This window comes from Pholis gunnellus, assembly GCF_910591455.1.
Source record: "Pholis gunnellus genome assembly, chromosome: 7".
NCBI lineage: Eukaryota > Metazoa > Chordata > Actinopteri > Perciformes > Pholidae > Pholis > Pholis gunnellus.
The window spans coordinates 18,752,989-18,764,753 of record NC_136533.1 but is presented as its reverse complement, the minus strand read 5'-3'; the positions used below and the strand labels follow the sequence as shown (position 1 = coordinate 18,764,753).

The 11,765-nt window shown below is 40.9% G+C and overlaps 1 protein-coding gene across 1 annotated transcript; it reads left to right on the top strand.

Moving 5' to 3' along the window:
• Nucleotides 1–1,502: 1,502 nt before the first annotated feature.
• On the top strand, nt 1,503–8,931 carry slc41a2a (solute carrier family 41 member 2a; the record flags this gene model as incomplete). Its single annotated transcript, XM_079163540.1, has 10 exons — nt 1,503–1,871; nt 2,185–2,292; nt 4,290–4,361; nt 4,521–4,665; nt 5,475–5,621; nt 5,755–5,902; nt 6,156–6,235; nt 8,296–8,427; nt 8,529–8,677; nt 8,755–8,931. 10 exons carry the CDS (start codon nt 1,503–1,505, stop codon nt 8,929–8,931), a joined length of 1,527 nt encoding a protein of 508 aa, XP_079019666.1.
• Nucleotides 8,932–11,765: the final 2,834 nt, after the last annotated feature.

Sequence of the window (11,765 nt, the reverse complement as noted above, 5' to 3'; positions counted from 1 at the left end):
GCTGATTGACAGATAGGTGGCTTACTGTTCGGATGCCTGGCTGTATATGTGAATGGATGGATAGATGGTTTTGTATATGTCCTTATAAAAATAACCAAAACATGTGATGCAACAACATCCATGACAACTAGACTATAATACAGTTTGGTCGCAGGCCAGCATTGGACTGGTGTTAACAAATAGCTGTCTGTCTTATACAGTACCACTGCCTCTGCATTTGAATATGCATGCACTAGACATGATAGTGGCGGTGAGGGAGTCACGTGGTGTGTGTAGGTATGTAAGTGTGTGTGTGTGTGTAAGGGGGTGTCAGGGTAATGTCACACTGAAGACTCGGGCACAACATTCATAGGACGACATAGTCCACAAGGAAGCGCCATGGTTGGCAGAGGAGTGTGAGAATAGATGCCTTCTTCTGGTTTCACATTAACGGTAAGGGACTTTTTTCTTTATTCTACTATTCTATTACTAATCATATGTTTCTCAGATTATCATATTGAAATACATGTATCCATGTTGACCCATTGATTGTAGCAGTATCTGTGTGAGCAGATATGCTGGAGAGACGCAGACACACATAGAGATATTCAGCAATACAAATTGATTTGATCTGAGAATTAAAACTTTCTTTTAAGTTCTTATTTTACCTCAACCCTTTGGTCATGAGCTTGGAGATGATTAGTGCCTAACTGTAGAAATCCCTTCATTATACTGTGTTTATTTGATGTACCATGCGTTTCTTTAGATACCCTTGTGCATGCTACGGGTACAGGACTCCTTGTCGATAACATTACTTAGCCTTTAATGATTTTATACGTTTTTCGATCAAAATAGTTTTGGTCTGACCATTTTGAGGGTTTGCTGATTAGATATTGCTTGACTATGAATATTTAACATAATAAAATGATGTCGCTCCATCAAAGTTTCAGTTCCTTAACTTCCAAACATATTATATAAACACTACATTTTTTCAAGCCTCTTCAACAGTATTGTTCAGAGTATTATTGATACTATTTGACACACTGTTGAAAAGCATGTTTGCTGATATGCCATGTGTGCAGATTGGGTAAAAGGAGGTTTTATATTTTGAACAATGCCTCACTCACAACTCCATATCCTCAGCTGTTTAGTACCTGGTCATCTCTTAATTCCAAATGAAGAGCATTGTCAATGTCAGACAACACAGCCTCAGTGTTGCTGATGGGAAACAAGCATGAAGAATGATAATGTAGGCAATCTGTCCCATCAGGTGACTCAGCCAAGCTCTCTGCAAGCCAAAGTTGCACACTTTATTTTTCAGAAGTGAAATAAGTCCGATCATTGAACAAGACTTGTTTGCTTCATAAGTGAATGCTGAGCCTTTGACTGCATCCACCAATTCTATATTTCTTTATGGTGGTTTCTCATTTTCCTTTTAGGCAAACTGTTTGTGACCAGTGTCGGAGCCACGCTGTTTCTCTGGAGCCAGAGCAGCAGGAATAACATCCTGCCAGCTTTTCACCATGTTTGTCCCAGAGTCACAAGATGAGCTACTGTCCCCAAGTGGCTCTGTGGGCAGAGGCACCAGCCAACAGTACGGATCCAACCCGTCCCCATCTCAAAACTGTGGAAGTCCACAACCTTTGAGCTGTAATGGGACTATTTCGCTAGCCAACACCAGTCTGCATTATGAGCCACAGGAGACAGACTTTCTGCTCCCAAATCAACTGTATGGTAGGTCAAGGATCAGTGGATCCACGAGCGCAAAGGATGCAGGTGGCTCCGGTGCACCTGCTGAGTCAGTCTGTTCTATGGTGCTTCAGATCCTGGTGCCGTTTGTGCTGGCCGGGCTCGGGACCGTCTCTGCTGGGATGCTGCTTGAAGTGATTCAGGTGAGAAAACAAAGAAAAGGCGAGGAGGACAAAGAGGCGTTTTACCGTTTAGGTGTCTTTCCACATCCCTGGAAGCTAAATGAAGGAGGTTTTGTATGGAAAACCTCTTCATTTTGCCAGGAAGTAAAGAGATGAAGAGAGTTGAGAATATAAAATAAACCAAAAAACTGTTTTGAATTTCAAAGTTGTTGTGTATATTTCAAGGGAGCATCACCTTGGCTGAAAACAAAGATGATTTATTGTGTGTTTGTTGTGTCGGTGTTGACCGCGGTTCATCTACTATGTTAAGTTTGTGAATGTGTTTTCGAAGCAGAACTGGGACGTGTTCCAGGAAATCACAGAGATGTTCATCCTAGTCCCTGCAGTGTTAGGCATGAAGGGGAACCTGGAAATGACTCTGGCCTCAAGACTCTCTACTGCTGTGAGTGTGTGCGCTTGTTAACACACAAACACACACAGACATGTGCACACGAGCTAGCAATTGAATCCAATCACACGCGTGCCATGATGTACACAAAAAGACACCTCATGTAAGTAATCTATTTATAACATATACACAATCACAAAGAAATACCACGAGACGTTGCACAGGATATAAAATAACACTGATGACGATGCAGTGAATGCAGTAAAATGGACAGAGGTGGGCAATAGCGTTTGAGGGAAAGTGAATAACATGGAAAATTGATTGACTGGGCAACTACAATCTCTTTCTCAGAATTATATTTTTGCCTCCTTGCATCATGGGTTTTCTGCCCTCGTGTGAAACTCCTCACAGAGCTGTGAAGACCACGGCAGCAGATCAACTCGCAGCACAATATCCCGCAGAACAAAATGATGCTACCGACAGTCCGACAATACCAATAATCTGTTTTCTTGGAAAAGAAGAGAATATAATGATCAAATAGTGATGAGCCACATGTTTTTCCTTCATAAACAAATGCACTATCACTCCTATTTGAGTCACATTTGCCAAATACTCCAGCTGCTCAAAAGTATGTAAAATAAAGTAAACTATGTATTCATGTCCAGTTTTTAAAGAGTTTCACATTCAGTAGTAGCCAATGAGCTGGAGGACTGAGTGAAGTAGTCAGGGTAGGGAAGTTAGAAAGTAATGAGAGCAGATTAACAGATTCTTGGTGTTTTCAAAGAAGTTCTCGTCAGTCAGAAAAATAAAGAAGAAGATCATCTTTGTCTTTGCTTGGTAGGAAACAGTAACGAGTAATTTTATTTGGTAATTTCTTAATTTCTTAATTTGTATTAATTAATTAATTAATAGTTTAATTTCCTATTTAAATGTTTGTATGCTTATCTGATATAAAAATCAATCGTTTATTTTTTTCCCCAAAGCATAATGTGACGCTTTTGTCACGATGATCAGTTTTGTCCTTTCGTTCAATGTCTGACATACGCACACTAACAATATAGAGAGTAGTCAAATTTACAAAGCCAATCAGATCAATTTTCCTTTATTGTCCATAAGCAACCTTATAATGTATTTGTATTCATGAGACTCTAGTATTTCTTTTTTATTAGGAATTATATTTCCTTGTTATGTTGGATTCAACAGGAGTACACACTTTTCCAAATGATTAGTTATTTCTTTCATGTGAGTTGGTGTTGTAACATTATTGTGGTAGAAATTAAAGTATTTCCTTGAGCGAAATCAAAAGTATCTTAAGCTTTCTATCTTTTAAGTATTTATTACAAGGTAAAGATATAGAAAAATTATAATAAGCATACAACCAAATAAAACAAAATCAAACAGTTCTAACGAGCCCAAACAGCTCAAATGTGCACTAACAGATTTAACAGAATAAAACACAGATTAAAACAGATTAAAAACACAGAGTCATAGGTTTGCTATCAGCTGAATAGCATTGAGAGCGTCTCTACACCCTGGAAGAGCGGAGAGAGGCTGAATTCTCCACACAGAAGCGTCTCATTTCAGCACGTCTGAGGAACGTATTCCCACTGCAGCAGGAAGCTGCATGTCAATCAAACTCCAGGCAGTCAGTCAGTCTCCTGTTGTCTGAGGGACATAACATTAGATACCCATCTGTTTCCTATAAGTTACCCCACATTTGATTAGCTGCCCCCACTTTGGTTCCCAGAAGAAGCAGGAAACCCCTTCTCTGTTGCCCGCAGGCCGAAGTTCAAGCTAGATAGAAAACACATGTTCATAGATAGAAGTTAAATAAAAGTCACATTAGAACTATTAACAATTTCCCCCCGACAATTATGAACAATATTTATCTGTTGAAGTTCAAAGTTAATTCTTGACTTCAGACAACAACAAAGAATTATGTCAAAATCCACAGTAGCTACTCTGAAGCTCTCAATCATATTACACACCCTCCATCAGCACATTGAGTTTGCCCAGTTTTTAATGAGTTAATCCATATCTGATGTTCTCAGGTGAATGCAGGAAAAATGGAAAATGCCAGAGAAAAGTGGTTGTTGATCGTTGGGAACCTGGCGCTCAAGCAGGTATGTTATTTTTATTTGGGAAAAAGCAACTTTGTGATGGATTACATTTATTTTATCTTCTAATTAACCATTTCTGTATCACTAACAGTTTATCTATATCATTTTGTTGGGATATATCTTGACTTGGGGATATTTCTCTCTACCACCCTCTTTTAAAAGCTTCAAGCCACAGTGCTCGGCCTGTTGGCCTCTTTGATGGCGACTTTGCTGGGCTGGATGGCAGAAAGAAAGATGCCCTACAACCATGTGATGCTCCTGTGTTCAACCAGTGTTTCAACCGCCTTCATGGCTTCATTGCTGCAAGGTAACAACACAACTTGTCATCACCTTGAACCGCTGTCCTTAGACAGGGGCATCATATTCCTACACACATCACAATTACATCTGTTCAAACCTTCTCTGCTTCGCCCATGACCTCAGGAATAAATTAAGCTTAGAGCACCAGTGTGTAGCTTTTATATGGGATCTATTAGTTGATTAATTGAGTATAATAATCATAACAATGTTTTCACTAGTGTATAATCACCTGAAACTAAGAGTGGTCACGGAGTCCGTCATGTTGCACCGTCATGTTTCTACAGTAGCCCAAAACGGACAAAACAAACACACACAAAGACTCAGAAAAATATGCACTTCTCATGAAACTTGTTTAGTTCAGTAAGCTGGTCTCCATGTTAGAAAACTTTCGAGACATAGGATTATGGACAGAGGGACTGTGGTAAGGCACATCTAGGACACTTAAATCAATTCTGCATTGGGTTTATCACTTTTGGTTGCAGATGGCTTCTGATCAACCAACAATTTAAATTTCAGCACAGACTGATTTTGACAACCTCAGTGCAACAGAGGCAAATGTGTAGCGAGGTATTATTATGTTCTGCATACACACGCCATACGTCGAGGCTCCACTTTCCTTTTCTTTTTCCTCTTACGTCGCCTTTATTTTCTTTATCATAAAAATTCTGCTGAACTCGAGACTTAAGAGCCATTCTTCCATTCAGATTGAAATTAAATTATGTTTATCAGGTCTTCCCAACGGAATGAATGCCTTCAGGACTGTTCCCATGTCACCTCATAGACTAAGAACATTACCGTGTCTTTAACCCTCTCTAGGTATTATTATGGTGGGAGTGATCATTGGCTCCAAGCGACTGGGAATCAACCCTGACAACGTGGCGACACCAATGGCTGCCAGCTTTGGGGATCTCATCACGCTTGCCTTGCTGGCCTGCTTCAGTCATTGGTTCTACTCCCTCATAGGTAAAGAGAGACGAGTCAAAGGTCATGTCATTTTCACTTTTGGCCAACAGATGGTACTCTGGAACTAACACAGCCATAAAGACCAGGAACCTGGTTGAAAATAATGGTAATAGAAAGGCTTTTCTCTTGACAGACCTGTATCCCTACGTGCTGTACCTGGTGGATCTGTTATTTTTGTGCCTGGTTCCTCTTTGGGTGGTCATCTCCTCCAAACATCCAGCCAGTCACATCCTGCTCCGCACAGGCTGGGAACCAATCATAACAGCAATGGTCATCAGCAGGTACTCATCTCTGTCGTCACTGACGTTTTGGAAAGCATGCACATGTATTCAAGTGGACTTGATCTTTGTACATGTAGGTGTGGGGTGGATTTAGAAGTTTATAAATGAAGTCAATTATTAGTTTTTAACATTTTGCCTTGGCATTAAAAGGTCCAGGCCGTGAGTTTATAGATAATACACTAATCATCTGCCTCACATCACTGCTTGTCAAAATACAGGTTTTTACAAGGAGAAATGTGTGTCTTTCTTTTAGTATTGGAGGACTTATTCTGGACAAGACTGTGTCAAATCCAAACCTGTCAGGAATTATAGTTTATGCTCCAGTCATAAATGGTGAGTTTGAATATTTCAATTAATAGTCATGGATGAATCCTTCAGCTACAATGCGACAAAGCTATTTTTTCCGATGCCACATACAATACAGGTCTGCCCTCACCGTACTCCCCACCACCTCCAGACTCTCCACTAGATTCACAGTCACTCCCCCACTTCAAGACACTGTTTATTAGGGCCTGTCGCGTCCGGACTTTCTCCCAAGAGTGTGAGTCCCCTCTGGCTCGAGGTCCGTCAACAAAATAAGGCCGAATAGCTGGTTCAAGTTAAAAATCAAAATATATTTATTCTCTAACAAAAGCAAGTACAGTTACAAATTGAATCACACTATGAAATACAAACAAATATATTCCGTGGAATAGAGCAGTGGTTCTCAACCTTTTTTCAGTGATGTATACCCCCGGAGAAATGTTTTTTCAGCCAAGTACCCCCTAACCAGCGCAAAGCATTTTTGGTTGAAAAAAGGTCATCAGTGTCTGGATTGCATTGTTTAGGATAATGAAATTGAATAGCCTACTGAATATAAATTCAGTTTATGAACTTAAACTTATATTGTATTGAACATTTAATAAATATGAATAAATAGCATTTTTGAATGGATGCTAATTTTAAATATATATTTTTTAAATCTCACATACCCCCTGGAGTGCCTTCACGTACCCCCAAGGGTATACGTAACCCCATTTGAGAACCACTGGAATAGAGGTTTAATGCGTTCTACCCGACAGACTGGCGTATTCCAGTTAGCTGCCCGACAGTCCGCTGAAGATCTGTCGATTTCCGGAAAGTCCTGGTTCTTATACTTTCAGAAAAGTCCACTTATTTTGCATACATCACCACAAGCTCAGCCCAGGGATTGGTTGAGACCTCGATCTGCACTGCCTTGTTGTTGTCACGATCTGTTGGACTTTGGTCAGCAAGCAGCTGCATCCTTTGTCCTTGAGTTACGTGTTATCTTTTTCAGTAAACTGCTCCTTTGTCCTGGAGTTAATCATTAACTTATTTGGTGGTGGCGTAATACATTTAGTAATTTTCCATTTGGTCTAAACTTTCAACAAGTGAACATGTTGTAACACCTAATAGCCATCGCTAGGAGCGCTTTTAAACATAGTTTTCTCACAGGCCATACATGACTTATAATGTCATGTCAAATGTAATGCTGACGTGCTTATAGGCCAGCTAGCCGCTCTGGCGCGTCAAAGATTACGCACAACATGTCAAACTAAAGATCTGATTGGTTGAACACAATCAACAATATCGTCCCCATTCACTTAAACTGCACATGGATTCACTTGTGAGTCTGCAGGCCTCGGGCCTCTCTTCTTATCTAGAGACACAGAGGTGAAATCTGATTGGATAAAAGCTCTACTTAAAACAAGCTGCACTGGAAGCAGAGCAACTGAGGAAGACAGTAGCTGTGCAATGAGAAAATAAGATAATGGGAAAAATGTTTTTATAAATTATAATACACGTAGTGTATTTAAGAAAAAGTATTACATTATAAAATAGCTATAACTTTGTGATTCTGTTTAGGCCAGCAGAGAAGGCCATGACGGCCCGCCACTGTCATAACATAGGTATGCGTCTATCGTGACGCTTCTACAGTCCTTATTATCATTTCAATCCAGGACATGCTGCTGAAAGCTCTCTCTCAGCAGGCCATTGACACCTAATAGACTAAACAACTGTGGCGCTCAATGTCAGAGGAAGTTCACACGAGGACAGGGTGCCATAAAAAAGATCACATAAGGACACCAGACTTTGTAAGCACACATTATCATTAGTCATTTAGATTCAAGAACAAGACTCTTTTCCTTTGTTAACGTTAACAGGTTATATGTTAAATTATTTAACTCATACTATTAATACTAGTTCTAATAAATTGGTCTCATGTACTTAAAACATTGAGTATATTTGATAGTGCTGGCTTACTATATCAAATCAAACTCCAATAAATGTCTGTTTACTACTGCATGTGTGAAAAAAGGAGTATACATCCTTTTGTGGCTCTAGCTGTATGAAGTCTGAGGAATTCCTTTCATCTTATCTTTTCTATACAGGTATTGGAGGAAACCTCGTCTCCATACAGTCTAGTCGTATTTCTACTAATTTGCATTTGAATTACCCACCTGGAGAGGTTCCTGAAGACCGTAAGGGCTGCTTTAGCCCTTTCCGCACTTTCTTCGGTTCAGGTAAAGATGAAATGGTCAAACCATTTAAATAATGAATAAAACCCTTCACCCGGTACACCCCCCCCCACACACACACTCTGATGTTCAGCTTTGTCATGCAGGAGCAAACCATCGATCTGCTCAGGTTCTGCTTCTTCTGGTGATCCCTGGTCAGCTCCTCTTCTTACATGCTATTCACCTGATGAAAGGAGGCCAGACTTTGCCCAGTCCTCTCCTGACTGTCGCCTTCTTGTCTGCTTCCCTGATTCAGGTGAGTGAAACATCTGGTCATTTTTCACCCGCATGCATCCTCACTGTTTCACAATATCACTCGGGTCTGTCTCTTAGGTCTTTTCCCTGCTGTGTGCAGCCGACTGTATGGTCCACTGTCTATGGCGGAGGAGTAAAGACCCCGACAGTTACTCAATACCCTACCTCACAGCCCTCGGAGACCTACTCGGAACTGCTCTCCTCTCTCTTGCCTTTGTCATGCTGTGGTGCATGGGTGACTCAGGCAGTGTGTAGGTTCACAGCAATAAAAGGTTTGAGGAAGCGCAAATGTGACAAAACATGTAGGAGTGACATAACAAATACCAACGATAGAGAAACTGAAAGAAACTTTTTAATCAAAGGCAGTCATCTATTTGTTCTTGTTTGTTTTTCCCCCTTTGCCATCATTATTAAACAGATTTAGAAAATGAGGGCTTCTTCTCCACCATTACCCCCATTTTCCCCTGTTTTTGTCTTTGTATCTGAACCCTGATCTTCCCAGATGAGTCTACGTCTTGAAGAGCTATACAGTTTCCTGCCTTTGGGACGTTTACTAAATCGCTCATTGCGGTTCTGTTTCCTAGCAAATTGTCAAAGACGTAGATGCACACAATACGGAGCTTAAGGCACGTACAGTTACAGTAAAGTGCAATTCGTTGAAGCACACATCATGTTTTTAGGACCAATGTTTTGTTGCTTTTTACTCATTGCATTTGTTATTTTTACAACGCTGAACAGAAGTAAAGTATAATTAATATGTTTGTAATATTGTGAGCATACAGAAAATCCTATTGGGCATGTGGCATAGAACACATCACATACCAAGTGCTGATTAATTCATCACTTCTTGTTATCTGTCAACAAAATAAGAACCAAAAGTCTACACGGAGTGTTTATGATTAGTATAACAGGCAATGTAAAATGGTAGCCTCCCTACTTGGTCTACTGAATTTGTATTTCAGCTATTTTTTCACATTTTTGCATATAAATAAACAGTATATATTTTGCATTTCAATAATGGATGTGGAGCTTGTGATTGCCTGATTTGTGTCCGCTTTAATCCCTCTGTTAAGAAAGTATGTAAAATGGAGTAACCTCCAAGAGTTAAATAAATGATCAACATGATGACATGACACTGACCTAAAACATTAGATCACAGCACATAGGAGTGTTCCGCCCTGCCTTTTCACTAGCACCTTTAGTGATCTGATGTTACGATACTATGTGAAAACAATAACAGTTGTTGGGTTTGCTGGGAATTATATAAACTGCAAGTATTCTTTTGCTGGAAGGGAAATTTTACTGAGGAGAGAATCTCTTTGACATATTACAATGAATACAAATAGCCACTAGGACGCAGCTGCAATTTGGCCAATCAAGGTGAGAGTGTCGGAGTTCATAATAGCACCATCGATTATATCTAAATGTTTCATTATATCTAAATGTTTAAAACTCACATACTTGGCATACGGAGAACTAGTGTGAATATAGTGTGGTCTGAATGGTTTAACATATAGTCTGTTTGATTTAGTAAGGATCAAAGTCTCTTGTAAAAAAAAAAAATGACCTGTTTGCATGGTAGGCAAACTGCAGGGGGTCCAGCAGGGGCGCTGTGATGTCCTTCAGGTGGGTCAACACCAGTCTCTCAAAGGATTTCATGACCACAGACGTCAGGGCGACGGGCCTGTAGTCATTTAATCCTGTGATGGAGGATTTCTTGGGGACCGGGATGATCGTGGAGCATTTGAAGCAGGAGGGGACTTCACACAGCTCCAGTGATCGGTGAAGATGGGGGCCAGCTGGTCAGCACAGACTTTCAGGCAGGAGGGGGACACACCGTCTGGGCCCGGAGCCTTCCTTATCTTCTGTCTGTGAAAGAGCCGACCCACATTCTCTTCACAGACCCTCAGTGCCAGTGGAGGGTTGTTTGGGAGAGGTGAGGAGGAGGCAGGGAGTGTAGATGGTTGTTTGAACAAACAAACAGGACCTGCAAGACACAGATTTCAGCACATGAAGACCGGTTTTTACTTTGTAGACATTTTCAGTTCCTGTTTCTCGGAAGGACAGTTTAAAACAGGAACACAACCGACTCACAGTTGAGCGTGCCTGCATGAACCAGATCAGACCAGACTGGACACTTCCTGCTTAGGAGTCATATATATATATATAACCTCTGTAAACCTCTGGTATAAAAGGATGTTTGAAGCTTACAGCACAGTATCTGTGATGCATTCTTCCCTTGCAAGCAAATAAACAGAACAAGACAACTTTGAATCTTTTGAAGACCTTATTGATTTGTGAATGACACAACATCTCTTCTTCCTTCTTCATGAAGACATTCAGTTGGTGAGTGATCTCAGTGGGGGGGGGGGGGGGGGGGGGAGTACTTGCAGGCCTCTCCACACTGACGAAGGGTCGTTGACTGAAAACCTTTTTTCCAGCTTGTCAGTGTAGCTTCTCTTTGCTACCTTGATCTCCCTCGTCAGTGTGTTTCTGGCCTGGTTGTACAGAATCCTGTCCCCACTTCTGTAGGCCTCCTCTTCAGCCCGACGAAGCTGCCTGAGTCTTGCAGTGAACCAGGATTTATTGTTGTTGTATGTGCAGAAGGTTTTAGTCGGAACACACATGTCCTCACAAAAATGGTATTTCTGCTCAGAGGGGCGAAGAGGAAGGGGCGGAATGGCGATGCAGACGGTTGATCATTCAATGGTTAATTAAGCACCAAGTGGTCAGTTAGAAACTGTTTTCCAGATGTCTTAGTGAGGACTCATCCTATCCCCCATCCTTGTGCACTGCTCCTTTATAGGTCGTACACACCATTGAACAAAGTTGTATACAATTACTGGGAAGAGATCTGTTATGGGTGCCAGACTAATCATCCCAGTCAGAAACACCACAGGCGTTTGTGGGCCATCACGGTGTGGTTCTATGGACAAACTTTGACCAGCTGTTTAAATGACTCTGGACCGGACGCTTTATATCCACTATACAGATTTTTCTGTACACAAAATGTATCCGTGCCAGCGATGACCGTATCAATGGGGTTGCAGAAGTTCTACTAAATGATATGAAATCAGAGGAGAAAGTCA